The sequence below is a fragment of the Sinohyriopsis cumingii genome, chromosome 16 (assembly GCF_028554795.1).
Source record: "Sinohyriopsis cumingii isolate HCF-2022 chromosome 16, ASM2855479v2, whole genome shotgun sequence".
NCBI lineage: Eukaryota > Metazoa > Mollusca > Bivalvia > Unionida > Unionidae > Sinohyriopsis > Sinohyriopsis cumingii.
The window spans coordinates 62,948,796-62,967,864 of record NC_142976.1 but is presented as its reverse complement, the minus strand read 5'-3'; the positions used below and the strand labels follow the sequence as shown (position 1 = coordinate 62,967,864).

The following is a 19,069-nucleotide window of genomic DNA, read 5'->3' as shown; positions in this document are numbered from 1 at the left end:
TAGTTTTATTCTCTTCGTTAATTGATTTACAGCGGCACATGCCAAAGTGCCGGATGTAGGAACTTACCTTTCTCATGTTTTCCGTTTTTGATTTTCGCCAAGTACCAATATTTAGCATTATATTTTTTCGGTATAGTTACGGTACACAGTGGCTGCCCTTCAGCTCTGGAATTATGTATTATTTGCATACGTTCTTCTCTTATTTTTTCATGTGCTCGCTAGATCAAATAGATTTTGTTTTACATTAGACAAATCATAATATTTCCTAAATGACCACTTCATGTATCACCATTCTATCAGATTTAATATAATCTCTTTCATGTTAGTCCTGTAGTTTTATCTCAGTTGACGAGGTGTTTTGAATTATGCATGTTGTATTTACAAATGATGATAATGATTCTTGATTTTTGTTATAATCCCATCTATTCATATTTGTTTTCGACAGATTCAAATGTGAACTTGATTACGATTAATTCCATTTGAATAGTTTGAATGTTTAGTCGGATGTTTTCCTTGTGTCTCACACGTCATGCATAGGGGTGATTACCAATACAGGATAAGCATTTCTTAGTAATGTATTACATCGTTCAGTTGTTTATATTCATAGCAGAATTTTCCGGGATTGATACAGTAATATTAGTTGAAACCTGTGGCTTTCGCTGTGTGAAGTCATCTGCGATCCGGCTGTGAGACTGGGGGATGTGGATGTTAACGCATCATGCTTAGGCTGGTTCATCGGCAAACTTGAATAAATATGTTATATCTGATCATTCCACGTGTTACGCCCTATTACAGTACAAAAGGGCAAATTCATGTTCGTTGTATGAACGACTAGGTATCATAATTTCATGTTCATCATAGTTTCAAGTCCGTAACCGAATGATGTATTTTCAAACAGTCATATTTATTTTGTGTACATCACAGTTCTAGAAATTAATTGATGTTTCTTACGTGCATACTACAGCTTTGCATATTCATATCGTATTAGTAGTAGTCGACAATGTTATAGCTGTCAAATGAACAGAATAGTTGCATAGCCGACAAAGTGAACATGACAGGTTCAAATCTGCTATTGTAGCAAATAATATTATAGTTGGTGCTTGTTTTGTGTACAAAATAGTGTGCGTTATAGAATTGGTAACGTGTGAAAAACTAAATGCTTAATTTTAAATTTAGGGTATCATTTCAGTAGCAATATTAGTGCGTGTGTAGACCATTAGTTGAAAACATTTATACTGTTTAATTTAAATTATGTACCACGTCAGAATTGTTGTATGTGCAGGTGGTGTTAGAAATGCGCTCGATTAAGAAGGCTGTTGCTATATCAAACATACTGTAACTAAATATGTTTTTGTGATAACATTCCTTTGTCTCTTCAATACCCCCCCCCAAAAAAAAAAATACTTACTTTATCATTGTGAAAACCAATGATGCGTGATGAACTCTAACTGAAAATGTTTGAAAGGTTATATTTAAGGAACTCAAAAAATGTGTATGTGTGAATCTCAGCATCTCAGCAAGAAATAAAAGGACACGACTTATAAACACGCAGCTATAAATTTTGAAAACTTGAAAAAAGTATTAAACTCGAAAGTTGTAAAACAATTTCGGAAATATCGCAAGAACAAATCGCATGATATACTTGATTTAATTTTTTTTTTCCATTTGGCTAGACTCATCGCACTACAAAATATATCCTATCCAAGTTACGGAGTTTTGTGGAAAAGTCATTGAGTATAGCTGTCCTTCAATATATCATATTCGCCCATGACATTGTTTTGTACGAATCTGATTGTAAAATTACATAAGAATTAGATATCTTAACATGAAATATCGTACCCTCTACAAATATTAGTTTGCTGGAAAGGGTCTTTGATTGTAACGACATGTGTTCGGTAGTACAAAAAGGGTATTTGATTGTAAGGTTGGATATTGGCTTGTAAAGATCCGCCATGTTCAAGTCACGTTGTTTGCTCTACCTTCTCAATATGTTCAAGTCATGTTCATTGCTGTACCTTCTCAATATGTTAAATTGTCATAGAAAATTATACAGACCCATATATGTCTATACCGACCTCTAGTGTTTGTTTGCATAGATAGCCAAATACTTTTACCTTGTGTTGCTATACCGACCGTAATTATTACATACGCTCGTGTTCGTGCGACAGGTGGTAATACTGCAACTTTGCGTTGCATATTATATATAACTTAATACAGTAATATATCAGACAAAAAACTAAATGTTTGCTCAAGAAGATACTTGCTTACTTCGTCTCTACCACAAAGTACAATCTTGTTGCATGTGTGTGGATTACGCTCTTGTTCGCATCCGTAACATATTGGTCCAATGTCCTGCGGGAAACCTATGAAAATCGCCATTAGAATAGCAGTGGTTACCTTATTATATATATATATATATATATATATATATATATATATATATATATATATATATATATATATATATATATATATACATAGACACAACGGGTCAGTGTTGAATAAAACAGCAGTTTATGATGAAAGCTATAAAGAATATGTCATTGAAAGTCATCTCTACACAATTTTCTACACAGCTCATGCAATTCCTTGTGGTCAATGCTAATTTGAGATTTGACGACACTTTCTGTTATACCTGCATTAAGATGTGCCTCGAAAATTCTAAGCTACCACGAAGGTTTAAAGTATTTTTCGAGATTGAGACTCATGATAAAGTATAGAAGATTAAACGTCTTACTTACGTTACACCTTGTCAATCAAAATTGGTGCTCCCTTAATTAAAGATATTGGGTGGGAATCTGAAGTCAGTCTAAGATTCGACTTCTTATGGAATAGATGCAAACCCTTCAATTACATTTTCCTTTTTTGCCCAAAACAAATTGTATTTTTCAAAAATAGATTATATTTGACACGTTTAACAAAATATAATATTAGCCTTAGCCCAAACATACTCGACCCCCACCCCCGCAAACTGCAACATCTCTGTATTGACTCGCTAAGTTGGCAGGAAGCATTTTCCTACCAAGCCAGTGGAAATGGCGAGAAGAGTTTTATAAAATCTATGAAGCAATTCATCCTGTTAAGATAAAGTCAGAATTTGACATACTTACTTCACCTACTTAAATATGATAGTACTAAACAGTCATCACCTTCTACGCCGCATCCCTTAACATTACACAGTTCCGTATCACAGCACTCAGCACACCGTAAAACGTCATTACTAGTCGGATCCCATTGCACTTCCGGAACTGCGCCAAATTTGTCCTTTTGCTCAATCTCCTGCAGGGCAGTGGCGTTAAGTACAGTTCTTTTGTTCCCATGAACTGTACATTTCTGGAGCACATTTTTCAATATTACCATCAATAGTGAATGACTGTGAGTTGAAGATTACTTGTAAATAACTTAAGCATTGAACGTTTCACAAAACGTGATACTAATAATTAATAGGCGATACATAATTCACTGTAAGTAACATTATTTTTTTTATATTATATCAGTATTATATTTACTAAAACAAAATAATTCTTTATATAAATACGGAATGGCTTAAGACTGACAGCGACTTGATAGTACATTTTTCTGATTTTATTTCTTTTTTCCAATACATTCTTTTGGTATGTTTGATGCCTACCATTGTACAACAGTATTAGTTGTGTTCGTGTCACTAATTTATTGTGATTTTAAATATATTTTATTTTATCAGTCACATCATAAGACAGACATTTACCTTCGTTTAGGAGTCTTCACTGAGAGAGTGTTCACAATTTTCCAGAGAGTCATGTTAGTTAGAAAACGCTGCAGGTTTTAAAAGAAACTTTGCAGGAAAAAATACTTTTCTCCGTTTTAAGATTCGTTTTACGTTTTTATACGTGCCGGTTAAATATAAGACAGTTTTCTCACTTGCTGAACTTAATTGTTAATCAATCGGAATAATGCAGCCAATTATTCAATAATGACCATGTAACTTTAGGATACATTCTCCTACGTAGTAGTGTAAATTGACCTTGGCTGCTTCAACCATTTTGCTTTTATATGTTTAAACTGCAGTTGAGGGATCTTAAAACAAGGAAATTTATCATAGTAATCAAAGCTGGGATGAATTTGTGACTAGCTGTTAATTGTACAAAAACGAAATTATTCCGACTTTCTTCAAAGCTCAGAACAAAGAATGGATTGCATGCTTAGCGCAAATCAGCTAGATCTTAGACTGGATATTGCATTAGGTATCAAAATATATTTATATCCTGGCAAAGTTATTATTTGGAATTAGTAGCAAAGCATATATGTTATGATAGCATTGTTCTCGGATGCATTATAATAGATAATTCTACTAATTATTAATAATACGGCTGCTGAGATCTTTATGTATATGTTTATGTATATGTTTATGTATATGTTTATTATTATTATTATTATTATTATTATTATTACTATTATTATTATTATTAAATAATGGTTATACAAATTCAAAAAAAGAATTAAAGAATATTTAATTTGTGTAAACATTGTTGCAAATGTGATTCTAGCGGTTATTCATTCGATTTATAAAATCACCATGCGAACATGTTTTGTAGCACAGATTTTGCATGTCAAGAGAAATATTTGGTACATAGTGAAACTTGTTATATATATATATATATATATATATATATATATATATATATATATATATATATATATATATATATATATATATATATATATATATATAGACTCCTTCACTCCACATTTTAATATTTTTACAGCAGGATCACATCTATTTATAGTGCAGCAACTGAGGTTTAAATTGCTGATAATTATTTGACCGAATAGTGACATCTGTCCCTCTGTATCTGTCGTAACGCTTATATAGAAACCATATGTATATAACCTCTTAAAGATGTTCATATAATTGAATTTGCAAGATAAAAACATATTGCAGAGATACAGTGAAAATCATTGTACCATATTTGTACATAATTAAGATCTTCCATATCTCAATTAAACAATTATACCACTCTGAAACTGTTTTTAGTGCCCAATAATATTATATCACGCAAACTCGACACGGGAAGGAATGTGCAGAAGTAAAGACTCTAACCCCCCAAAATTGAATAACAAACATATACATAATGCAATGTATTTTAATTCCTTGATGTTGAATCAGCAGTAAAGTGTTCTGTGTAATTATTACTCTGAATGATTCCAATTTTTATGTTGCGCTTCATTCACTCATCAACAACAATTTCTTCGTTGTCACCATTTGCAGTAATTCCATCTTTCACACTGTTCCTGTACATTTGTCAAAGCCATCATTCCCTAAAATAGTTCTTGAATTTGTCAATGTACCAGAACATATTTATATTGAGTTCATCAGCAATTGTTTAATATCCAGCTTCAAAATATATCCTCTGTAATGAGGTTGAAAGTGTAATATTTCTGTTAGAGACTGTTTGAGTAAAATAGATTTCTTTCTCAGAGAGAAAGTGGAAAGTAATCTACCTTCCTATTCTGCTTTGCAGATACTGCGCAATGTCTCTATAAAATGTTTTATTGGACAACACCTAGACATACTATACTTTAACATTTTGTTTTCAACTTTTATCCATTCTTGCAAGTTTCTCTAATATCACTTGCTCACTCATTTCCTTCTAAACATTTTCACCTTTGATGTGTCGTACCGAATTGTTGTTTCCTGATTGTACTTTCTATATTTCTGTACCTGTAATATTTGCTGAGGATCACATTAAATTTGCCGTGCTTGATTTCTTACTCACTGATCATTTTATTCTTTTACTTCGTCGGCAGTGCTCAACATATTGATTGCGATGTTACTGTTTGATAATATTTGAACACCGAATTGCATGGAAGTCTTTCTTTTAGAACTTTCACAACAAGGTCCAATCAATGTGGCACCAAAGTCCATAGAAACGAACATACAAAATACTCACTGCAGCTTTCAATCTAATTGCTGTGCTTAATGTAAAACCTGAAAATGTTGTCTTACTGGCCTCCACTCAATTCAAACAGTTTCACGTTTTCTTGTATTTATTTCAAACACAATCTAGTCTTCGGTGTATTTGACAAAATTATTTATAATCCAGTGAATATTTTGCAAACTCAACTTAAGACGAATAGCGAACATAGTCTTAGTCGTGCGCATAAAATAACAACGTTTGCTATTGGTGCTGTAGGATATAACATGAGAACATTTAGTGTCTTCTCATTCATTAATATATTTATGAAAGAGCCAGCTTATACGTGTTAGGGGTATTTGTTATTGGTATTTATCTTAGAATAAAATATACGCTACTTTATTAACCAAAATGTTAACGTGTTAAGCTACAGATTTCTTATGTTACTTCTGTTCAAATAGTATTGACGACCTAGTGGTGAAGGAACTTATACTATTGGGCAGTTAATTGTGACAATGGATTAAATTAGTTTTGCAGTTTCTCTAATATCCATGTTAAATGACGAGCTTCTGGACATCTTAAACGACATGCCACGAGCAACAACAGTGGAAAGGGATGTAACTGCTGCGTGATATTTTATTTTCATTCGACATTTGCCTATATGTAAAAGCAGTAAACAAGAAAATGTGAAAATATGGTTTTTAAAAAATCCAAAACTAAACAAGTAAAGAATGCAACTGACATAGCTAGCAGAATGATGAAAACACAGGATATCAAACCGATCAGAAAACAAACCTTTACATGAACTGAGACAAACATTACATCGGTCATGACAGTGAACCTATCTGATGTAACTTATATTGACTACATTTGGATAACTTTAAACTTCACTTAATCTGAAAAAACATCAATTCAATACACATCGTTTGATTTACTAATCCTAAACAACAGATAGGAAGCTCATTATTGGTCAAGCGCTTGGTACATGAATGCCTGATAAACATATAAAACAATAAAATGCTTCCTGGGAAGGAGTATAAAGGTATGAAAAAAAAATTAAATTATCCACGGTGGCTAATTTCACCATTATGAGATTTTAAAAATTAATCCAATTTTCCTATGAGACTTACAATCATGATACGTAGCTACTTCCGTTGTAACAACAACTATAAGAATTGAGGTTAAAACGTAAATGCATGAACTACAAAGTAATCAGCATTTATTTATTCGCTATGCATAATTGTCGTGTTGTGTTTTGCAAAGTCTTCGACGAATGCATCTTTTACCACTCATGACGTTTTCAATATCGAAATGTCTCTAATTATATAGTAACACTAACCTGTACAAATCTGAAATCACTTAAAATATTTTATGCTGTCTAAGGCTCCTCACTAAAGGACGTTTTTGTGCTTTTACAATATATCCAATTACACTGCTTGCATTTTGGCTCAAGCATCTTGATTCTCCAAAAAGGCAATACTTTCATATTGTGAGTGTCCAATCGATAAAGAATCTTTTTCTTTCTGTACGGGAGCGAAAAATGTAGATTCAGATATACTTGATGAGAAAAGCAATGTGATGCCATTGTTAAAAAAGCAAAACAGTCCGTTGACAAAAATGCACTATCTATGTGGAAACTAGGCACAGACGACATATTTAGGCACACTAAAACAACCCTCTTCATTCTGACGATGAGGGACCAAAGCTAAGCGACACCAGATATTTACGGTTGCTACTACAAGCAGACATCATGTCGATGGTGATTACAATGATGATCTGATGAATCTAGTTCATGGTTGAGGGACGGTTCAACAGATGAAGGTTGTGAATTACCTAAATGATGAAACTTAGATTGATTAGTTTCTTGCTTGTTTAATTAATTGATTAATGTGGTTTAACATTTCTCTTAAGCTGGCTGCTATTGCATGAAAGGGGTTTTCAGTATTCTTGATTTATGGCGTTATCAACAGAAGGCAGGAAGCTCAAGTGAGGCAAAAATCTTGAATAATTTGATTGTTCCCAAGACTATTCCCGAACTTGTAGTGTAAATTGAATAGATCTTAGAAGAAGATAGGATTACGCGTCATGAACACAGAAAGTGGGCTCAAAGGATGGAGTCAGCTGGAATGGAGTCAGCTGGAATAGAGTCAGATGGAATAGAGTTCGCTTAAAGTTTTCTTACAAAAGACTTGCGGCAAAAACAGAGCAAGAAACTCTTGATTAGATTCTCAACCAATGTCATGTGTCGTATAGGTCATGTTTCATCTCTCCTTACAAAGGTGGGAGTTTTTGTGCCCTGCACTCAAAAGAGACTGCTGCGTTATGTTCTAATACGAATGCTGTCAGCTTTACTCTTTTGGTACAATCTCTATAAAACTTAACAGGATGATCAATTCATCTCATTTCTTGACAGAAAAAATGCCATTCATCTATCACACAGGACGAATGGATGACGAACTGAAGTGACAACGTGCCTCACTAAGGAACAGGACATTTCAACGATAAATATGGCGATTGAATTAATATTTCTTACATGTTTGAATTGTCTGTTTACTACCATTCGGTTTCATCTATGGAACACACACTATTTCAAAGAGGCGCATGCATTTTGTCTTTGAAAGACAGTCTATTGCAACTAATAAAGAAACGTAAATGTTTTCTAATATCCATCAACCGAGTTGAACTCTATACCAATACAGCAATTCTTGCCACACTGGGTATATTGTATGCATCCCTCAAAGTGAAGTTGGTAATCGCTTTTGAGTATGAAGGTGTTATTGGATACATTATTTCAACTAACTCATTTCAGTGTCGGTTACGAAATATCAATGAAATGTTCTAAAATGTGCATGACTGGGTCGACGTTTCCATTCTTATATTTATCAAATGGTCTTGGGAGTGCTACCCGAATCTTAAAGAAAATTTAAGAAATCATGTTTTCTCCCAATTGATACTTAAAAGTGCAAGGAAGTATGTCATGCCATTTGATATAATATTATCATCTATCAGTTCATGTTATCGACTGTCTATATTATTGATTGGAAAAACCTGCAACTCAGCGATGTCAAGGTGACGGTTGTAACATTTTACAATGACTTATAAATTCTAGCGGATCTAAAATTGACAACGATCGACTGTATCTTCTTGATTTCTTTTTCGTTCATTTTTATCAGCTCTTTCTTGGATCTCCTTGCACGTTCCATTTGCAAGAGTTGCGTTTAATTCATATTTGTACTCTTAAATGTTTGTTTGTACTCTTATTGCTATTTTCTGCTCGATAATCCCTATTTTTCGAGTTGAACTATGTCCATTATGTGCCATTTAAAGTTTGAAAACTGGATAAGAGTGATGAGGTATTTACAGAATTTGACACTTTTTTCCGTAAAAATGATGCTGATACCCCAGTTGAAATGTTTAGGCTCTACGTCCTTGACTTCTTAGGTTCTGGACGTTTTATCATAGAACATGAAGGACAAAAATGTTTGGTAATTAGGCTAGCTACACATAGATTATTGTTAGAGAGCGTAACATGTCTTTTTAATTAAAATGATGTAAAAGAGGGTAATGGTGGCATACGTATTTTATCTAATGAACAGTCATGAAAAATATCAATTTAAAATTTGCCAAGCATGGTGGTTAAGACATTGTGGCAGCTAATTTAACTCGGAATGACCAGATGTGGTGATCTCATTTTAACAACAACTTAAAAGATAAGGTTTTCGCAAAACGACAGATGGGTCCCTACCTCTAGCGTAGTAAACTAATTTCTGTAAATGTTAAACTGACTTAGAAACACAGCAGAATAACAACCTACGTATTATTTGGAACACTGCTGCATGAAGCCAACAAAAAAGCAATAGAGGATACAGAAATCTAAATAAATAGACAAGCCTCAGACTATGATTTACTAGTAAGAGAATTTGAACCATAAAAGAAGAATGTTAGGAATCAAATTCAAAAGAGATCCCACATGCAACAAAAGATTATTGAATGCAGAACATGAAAGGGAATAAAGCGGTTATGTAAATGGTGCCAATTCAAAGAATAACATTTGAAATGTGATGCTTAGTGGCTTTGGTTATTTCCATTTATGAAACATAATGGAAATCGAATAGGGTTATTGGTACTTAAATGTTTTCAAAATGTAAAATAATGCAGCTTTGGCAAGGGGTACTAGCATAGTAAATATTACTTGTTTTGATTTTGCTTTGTTGATGTGTTCAGCGTTTTCGCGGAAAATATTGTTTATCGTTTCGAAATTAGTATGTTTCCATAATGACTGATTGTAATGTGCCGTTTGAACCCTCAAGTATCGGATATCATTATCAGATGACACAGTAAAAGAGCCTGTGCCAAGCAAACATCGTCATTCTACATTACTTACTCTTACGTCGTCTTTATTTTGTCCTTTCCAAGTTCATATTGTTCTGTATTGGTATTAATGGCACAGTTTAGCCTCAGTTTAATCGAGCCCCTGGAAATATGTACATTTTTCTTCCATCCAACAACACTACCTAAGAAAGGTAGTTCTTGTTTTCTTCAAACGGAGTTATAGCAATGAAACTAGTATGCGTGTTATTGTAGCCATGAATTATATTTGATAAAAGGTCAACCCATTTTCTGGATTCATTTCGAGTGAAATAGTTAATATTCTAGTTATGATGGTTTTGTTCAACATTCAAAGCATAGATTGGTTTTATCTATGTAAAATGGACGGACATGAAATGTTTTCTTTTTCTACTACATTTCAACTTTCCTTTCAGGAAGATAATACCCCTCTTAAAATGTAACGTTTCTCGTTTTCGGTCTTTGAAGATGTATTATTCACAATTTTGTTTCATTAGTTCAGGGCGCAAGCAGTTTGAAAATAAAACAACAAAACATCTGTCACCATTGACATGTATCTGTTGTTATACTTGTCGTATTCCTGCATCTCAATAGTGCCTGTCTGTCTAGTAAAATTGTCTTAAATACAATCCTTTGCATCATTTCATACTGAATAAAAATGTTAAAGAGAAACTATTATGCTGACCTCAATGTAATATAGTTTTCAAGGATTTAATAACGTTTCAAATTAGTGTTTGTTAATTTGTTCAAAGTCTAACAAAGCGAGTAGATTTTATTTTTTATTAGAGATACACAAAACCATGAGTGGCCAAGTATTATTCAATTTTAAGTTTTAGTGTTTTCACATCTCGAATCCCATGGTAAATCTGAGATAGGAATAAGTACGTGTATTGCGTGTTTAGATCCTGATTGTACTGCATACCATGAAATACTATAAATCGCTTAAAAGTATAAGGCAATACAAAAATTCAAGTGTGAGATTAGCTTATTGTAGTTACGTGGTTAGTTTTCTTATAGGAAATTTATTTGTTTATTTTATTCAAGAACCCCTTGATTGACAAAACTGTTGTCTTGAGGTCATTTTGAAATAGGGAAAGAACTACCACAAGTTAAACTCATGCAGTATGTTTGACATTGTCGTTTTCACTCATCTAGAGGTGAACTTATACTAGCTCCTTTATATCTCTGATATGTTGCATTATTCTAGCTAACCACCTCGTAAAACACGGGATACGCAAGAGCAGCGTTCATTTGGAACTAAAACAAATATCCATTAGAAATATTTCAAAATCGATTTTGGTTTAATTTAACCTGTTTATCATTTATCTTATGATATTCTCTAAAACAATTAACTCCAAATAAAAAACCCAAAATGAAAAGCAAAGAACCGGACCGGATAGGCCACTCCAATTCGTATCATTGTTCTCAAGATTAGTTAAATCCCTACGTAAACCTTCGTGACATTTGACAGTTTAGTTTTAGATTATACTTACATACATATCCATACAACCGACATTGAATGTATCGTAGCCAGAGGTTGTTCGAAATAATTCTATGGAACATTTCTGTAAAAAAAAAAGTATTATATGTACCATAAGTAGAGGATCTTTTTGTTATCTGCCAGTGGCTCCTTCCAGAGATAGCATAATATATTATTCAACAACTCTCGTGTAGGAGTCTAAAAAACGCGAGATTTATATAAGAGAATATAAACACGAGTAACAATAAACACGATTTTCATACATGTCAGTAATACACACATGCATCCAATGTAACAATTCAATCACAGGAATACATACACTAGAAAACTATTTTTGTGTAACACATGTCACCATACCTAACCCTTTGCACCCACTTTATTAGTTTAGACACTTGACAAAAATATTAACTGTTTATGTTCTTGTTTTTATTTAAACTCACCTGGCTAGTAAACGTATCATATCATTTAAACAAGTTCTTCCTAAAAAGCGCTAAACAGCAGACAGCATAAGGGCCTTTTAAACGAATACGAATGACACCAATCCAACATTAAATGTTGCCGCATTCACTTAACAAAGAAAATAATATTAAAACTCCTTCTAAAATTTAGCTGAATAGAAGTATTTTACAGTATTTTTGTAAAAAGTCTTTAAAATTTCTACAAATAATACCGATCTGCTATCAAATATGGAAGGTGTTACCAACAATAGAAAAACCGTTTTAATAAGCACCCGTTCACAACCTCTAGATGGAATTCGACCAAAATTTGATACAAAACATTGTGGTATAGAGACAACATAGCTTTGTACAAATGATGCCAAACCATTATCAAATGGTGTCTTCAGGTGGGATGTGAGGACTGACAAGCGAACCAATTTAAGTTGCATATATGCGATGGTCTTTTCACACATAATAAGATTTTATATGTTTATAGCATGGAAGTCTCCAAAGTTTCCAAGTTACGATAGCTAAGATTGACTATGGACCAAGAAGTCAATATATTAACTACACGCGTGTATTCATCATTGTACGGACAGTAAGTCTAGATATGGTGATATTGTAAAGATCTCTTCGGTGTTTCCAAGTTATGACCCAAGGCTAGGTCCCAGTTGGGTAAGGATATACCAGGGGACGAATGTTAGTCGCACATGTTGATTCGTCTTTGATGTCTGATAAATTGGTTCATTGATTGTCCGTTCACATTAATAAAATGTCGTTCAAATTTATTTTGGTAGCAGTTGAACTTTTTGCTCTTTCTAACCCTTCCTTGAGTCCTCGGTAGAACAAAAATATACTGGTCTCTCATCACGTTACCACATGTTTGAAATATTCCTTCAGGTTTCGTACATGCTTTTATAAACTGTTGGAGAAGATATCACGACAAAAGGACGAGTGGACAAGCAGAAATGATCAAAAAATCCCAAGTGGTTTAGAAACAATGTGTGGGAATAATGCCGTTGCTGAGTAACATTCATAAGGCTAATGTGGCAGTTTTATGTGCTACTGAGATAATATCTGATGTCATCAATCTAATAATTAATTAAATTTATAGGCAGAAACATATTTTCATTCATCCAATATACAGTACTGAAATTCAAATGGTATGTCTGGTGCAGTTTGATTTCAACATAACCTGCCATTAGAAATTAAAATATTAGCTTTGAAAGAAGAAGAGGAAATGTTTATTTAGGCAAATGCATGTTTGTTCTTGTCTTTTGGGAAGTGGTAGTAGTAGAAGGAATGAACATTTTACTTTTCAGAATTCTCAACAACCAAGATAAGATTCGTCTGGCCTCAAACAAATTGCGATGCTATTATACTGATCTGCATACGCGTCAAAACAAGTGCAATGAGTTTCAACTAAATTTACTGTTACAGTAGAACTGATTTGTACAATACCTCATGAACGCCGCATTCTTGAACATATTCACAATCACGTGGTCTGGCAACGGCAGTACAACTGAGGCATCTGATGGCAGCTAAAATTGTCATTAAAAATACAAATTAAACAAGAAAAGAAACTACTTCTTATCTCGACAAGATTTGTAAGATAGTTATCATAAACATATATACCTGTATATGTCTGTAAATGCCATCTGGATTCAACCATCAGACTAGGACTAATTTTTAATGAATTTTAGGAATAGCCAGAGGCAATTCTCAACTCCCTCGTTATTTGTAGATATTCCTTACCATGTTTGTGGCAAGTGTGGCATGTTGTTGTCTGCGCGTTTGAAGTCAGTATCAACAATAAATATTCTGCAAAGAAAAGACTTATACGAAAATAATCTTTCATGTTTAAATCACTCATACCAAAATAGTTGTTCATGCTTCCATCGTATTTAAGGAGGAGAATTTAGTGTTATCCATGGCGAAGGTCGTCACGTCACTTCACGTAACGAACGTCATGCACATTTTGACACCTTCGCAACAATAAAAACCAACAAAATAAAAAATATCATAATGGTGAAAATACCCACCCACCCCAAGAAATTCAATACTGCATCATGGGTAATAAATTAATATCAATTATCATTTGCTATTTATTGTAATTCTTGAGATAAGATTACACGTGATAAATTTATCACAAGAAAGAGGAAACGAACCAAAGAATGCATATTTAAATATCATATGATGTTAATCTAATGGGTCGCATTGGTGGAATACATATTTATTAGATATGTATACTACAAAGCGCATACTTCCTTTCTTCTCATATACAAAGTGAATACGGCTTTAGAAATTACTACTATAAATGACTCTAGTCGTTATACTGCTAACTAAAACTGTTACTTTGCTATAGCTAGTCAACACGCTATGTCCTGAACGTATTGCTTAATATTCATAGTGGTTGAATCCATTATCTCTGTAGGAAACAGAAGGGGTGATGATAGAAAAGTGTACCATATATGTTTGTATTATTTATTGAAAACGACTTTCATAAAAAAAAAACATCAAATGGGAGAATAATAAAGGTTGCTGAGAGAAAGACAGAAAGAGAGATGCCATGCATAGATGAAATTCAGCTTGAGACGACCCAAATAGTCATTCAGGGTCTATAAAAGCAAGACGAGTTGCTAAGGTAAGAACAATGCTTAAATGTACCAATTCTCTACTCAGTCTCAGTGGGTCAATATTACCTGTTAATACAGTCATGAGGACGGATACAAAGCAGTTTTTTTGTGTAATTTGTGTTCAAGTATTACAATATATGTGTGCGTTGGGGATGTCTATGGACTTAATGTGTCTACAAGACATTCAGCGTGCGCAATATCTTTATATACTGACATATTCTTATGTTATATCATGTTTTGAGCAGTCGGTTTGCAGTCAACATGAACAGACTTCAGCATGGGCACATTTTTAACAAATTGCAAATAAAACGAGAGAAATAGTAAGTGACTGGTCAAGTAAATATACTCTCGCATCTCCTGCATCCCAACCCTACCTAATATTGAAGACTAGACTTATAGTCAAATAAGGTTTAATTCTTATGACATTAGTGCAACGACAATGACTGGTCAGTATACGTATCTGCTGAAGATAATCATGACATATCACATTAGTCTTCTCAAAACTGCAAAAGTAGTTACGTCACACATTTATGTCATCACGGAAACACAAACATTGGTAAGGACGAGTATCTTTAGACAATATCATTGCAATCCATTAAACAAATAAAAGACAATCTGAACTGTAAACTGTATTTAGCTGCAGCCAAAACGATTAAGACAATTTAAAATTGCGAAAGGACAATTATGTTTCGAAATACGCATCCTCAAGTGATAACCTTCATAGGCCAGTCAGCCGAAACCTGTCACATTGGTATCATTCACACGATTCTGTCATAAGCGGCATGGGGCTCCAAGATAAAAAGGGAACTAACTCTTACACAAATAGTAGGAGCACAGTCTACATGCGCATCTTCGGATGATGATCACAGCAGTTCATGTTTCTCCTGGCGATCAACTGAAGTCTGTGAGACTAGCAGATTCTGTAATGCACAGCTTTCAGCTGCAAGTCAGTAGGACTCGCGGTAACAATTATAGGGTAGAATTTGAACCAGTCTAAAAATATGGGAACATAAAAAAATGATCTATGCAGGTTTTGGAGGGCCATGAGTGGTTAATAATAAAAAGTACAATTTTACTCCCAAAAAAATGTTCTGAGAGCTTATCCTGTTTGCAAATAACAAAAACAGATATAATGTTTTACTGATGCAATTCCTTTTAATTACTTGACTTTGGAATAAACATTACTGAAATTATCACCTAATTGAACACACACGTTTCAAATACATATGTATGAAGCAATGCCTCGGCTGATGTGGTTAAATCCGCGCAGAACATTGTATATAGTATTAGATAATGAGAATTCAAACGTTAAACCTATGTACCGTGAGTCTAAACGGCAACGTCCCTCAAAAGATGGCGGAAGGAGCATTATTTTTCAACACGATCATATTCAGATGGTGTCCGTAACATTTGCCAAGTTTCATGGAGTTCTATCAAAAATTGCTAGAGAAGTTGCTCCAAAATAGCAACAAAAAAGAACAAATAAACAGGAAATTAGCATTATTCCTGTCACTTACCAGCTCTTGAAACTGATACGCAGATTAAATCTGCAAAAATAGCTGCGGTACCTAAAATTTGATCAAGAAAAATCATGTAATTTAGGTCATTATCAATTAGCGTTGGATATATAGATAGATCGATAGATCGATCGATAATTTCATTAACTGATTGGTAGAAATTAACCTACACAACTGTGCACTTACTGAAGATTCTAAAAGCATATATTAATATATTCAGTAGTTATGACCGAATAATTTATATTTATATATTAATCTATATAATCAACATTTTATACAACATATCTCATACATATATCACACACTTACCGACCAACACATATGAAGGAATATTATGTTAAGTTGTGTATGTGAATCCTGGTATGGGTGTCTATGGGAATTGAAAATGGAACAAAAGGTGTAACATGTAGGTATGTTCGGCGGGAACTATCGGGCTGAAACAAAATGGAGCCCTATGGACTCAAACAGGAATTCAGCACTGGAATGAGTCTCTGACCCTATTGTGGAGATATTACTTGGAAACATAAATGTATAATACTAACTGGGTGTTGGTCATACCAGTCGCGTGTTGGTGGTACAGTGTGAGTGTTGGATAGTAGATCACTGGGTAACGGATTGTAGATAACTAAGTAATGGCCAGACAAAGAGTATGTTAAAGATATGGACATTTTTAACATTGCATTTCCTGATTGATCCTATAAACATGTTTCAATATGGAGGCATTAAGTAGTTATTTTCTTTAGAACATTACATAATCACCTGTAAAATATAAGGAATATGGTACTACAGCGGACACCACGCAATTCAATAATGTGCGGTTACAAGGATCGAATGCTGAATGTTGTGTAGACAATATTGTCTGTATTGACACAAAAGAATTCACGCCAGTAAAGAAATTTTTAAGAGAAAGAAATCTAAAGTAAAAGAAAGTGCAAACGAAGTTAAATGGACTTTTGTGATGTATTTTTTGTAATATGTCATTGCGATAATTATTCAATAGAATATATTAGAAACCCTTAGTACCCTTACGTTGTGCTCGTTCGGTTTTTGGTTTTTTTTATACAATTATTTATAAATTATTTTAACACATTTAAAATTGGCGGGCTTCGATATTTATTCAATTCCGAAGTAGTGAATAGTATCTCCTTTCCATGAGATATATGTACTTAGTGAAAAAGACCGATGTGATTTGCACAAATTGTAGATTTCAAATCAGCTGTAGCTGTCGTAATCCATTTTCCTGGACCAAGTTGTTACTGTACCAGTTGATGATGTTGCCCACTCTGTGTGTGAGAAAGTAAGAGAGCGCTAACAGGCGAATTTCTCTCTCACTCACACAATCTCTTGCAATCTAGCTTTTGCATTTTTTACTCTCTCTCTCTCTCTCTCTCTCTCTCTCTCTCTCTCTCTCTCTCTGTAAAATTAGTTACACGGAAATCAGTCTGAGCACTATCGTAACAAAACTGAAACATTGACTCTGGCTGGTTAAATATAGGCAAGCAACATAGAAACCCAACGTTTGCATTTTACATGATTTAATGTAACTATAACCGCTTGTCAGTCAACATGGCGTGTAGGTGAGTAAGTGTAGTGGCATTAGATAGTACTGGGTAGGGTTAATAGATAATAGGACTTTGGTATTAATCAGGAAGTGTAATTTTAACAGTGCATTTCTTCTTAGAATATGGATCCCATATTTTTCTAAACTCGTTTGAATATCATCGCATTACCAGAAACAATGCTATGGGGCCATATTATTACATTTCCGTTAGACTCTAAAATCATTGTAAAGGAACATAACGCCCTGACGTTATTAAGCTACTTTCACAATTACTTCCAAGTGATATTTTGTTCCCAGAGTGACCTCTGCACATAAAATTGCCATTAGAGGCCAAAGTACGATCCTGTTAAAATAGAGAGCGCCATAATTGAAACCAAATTGTATATCCTCAACGTTACATCCCCATTAAAGTCCAAAGGGTCACATGCGTCTGTCAGTAAAACTGAAAAATCACGCTCGAAAAAGAAATAGTCATTGGACCAGGGATATCAGACAGTGTGCATACATTAATCATTTAAATGAAAGTGTTTTGGATCTTGACACTATGAAACGCAAAAGTGTAAGAAACGCAAATGACAAACTTGCTTTATATGATCACCTACCACATTGATCTGTAAATATGAACGGCTGTTTGCAATCACACCTTAAATTAACCTAAATGATAACGTACTGATCTTCAGGTGACATAACCATTCCTTTGAGACCTTTCGAATCATTGAAACATTTCAGATTCACTTTAACCATTGAAATTTATAAGTGATATGGATAAAATGAAAATCAGTTAAGATTAAAACTGGTTTGATGACAACACACTTACTGCTCATCGCTTGGCGGTTTCAGGCATCCAAATGCTCGTACTGAAGTGTGTAAGTCCTAGTATTTTTGCCAATAAAAGGAAGTTACTCCATTTCATCAGATAAGACATTCGTTACAGATTGGTCAGCTGTTTTAATCGTCTAATCCAGTGAGCTGGAAAGGGGCTATGCCATTTGGCAGTATTGTACTTAAGAACACTATTAGGATTGGCAGTTCACTTATCTATATCATCATTATCGATACACATGTAGATAAGAAAAACAAAAATGGACAAAATTTTCACACTTCTTCTAAGGTGGGTGAGGGTGTAGTGGGCAAGGAAGGAGCGTGAACCTTGTAGGTTGAAGGGCGTACCAAGGGCCGAAACATAAAGAGAGGGAC

General features: G+C 33.9%; 1 protein-coding gene across 1 annotated transcript in view; it reads right to left on the bottom strand.

Moving 5' to 3' along the window:
• The window catches only part of LOC149780570 (uncharacterized), a 33,087-nt gene extending 14,293 nt beyond the window's left edge, over positions 1-18,794 (bottom strand). Inside the window, exons 1-6 of the mRNA XM_089937683.1 lie at positions 18,690-18,794; positions 16,312-16,362; positions 13,620-13,699; positions 11,735-11,806; positions 3,150-3,333; positions 2,269-2,363 (exon numbers count right to left, since the gene is read on the bottom strand). Of these exons, the coding sequence (XP_089793809.1) occupies positions 2,269-2,363; positions 3,150-3,333; positions 11,735-11,806; positions 13,620-13,699; positions 16,312-16,362; positions 18,690-18,696 (489 nt within the window). The 5' untranslated portion in view covers positions 18,697-18,794. The remainder of the gene's footprint in view (positions 1-2,268; positions 2,364-3,149; positions 3,334-11,734; positions 11,807-13,619; positions 13,700-16,311; positions 16,363-18,689) is intronic.
• Positions 18,795-19,069: the final 275 nt, after the last annotated feature.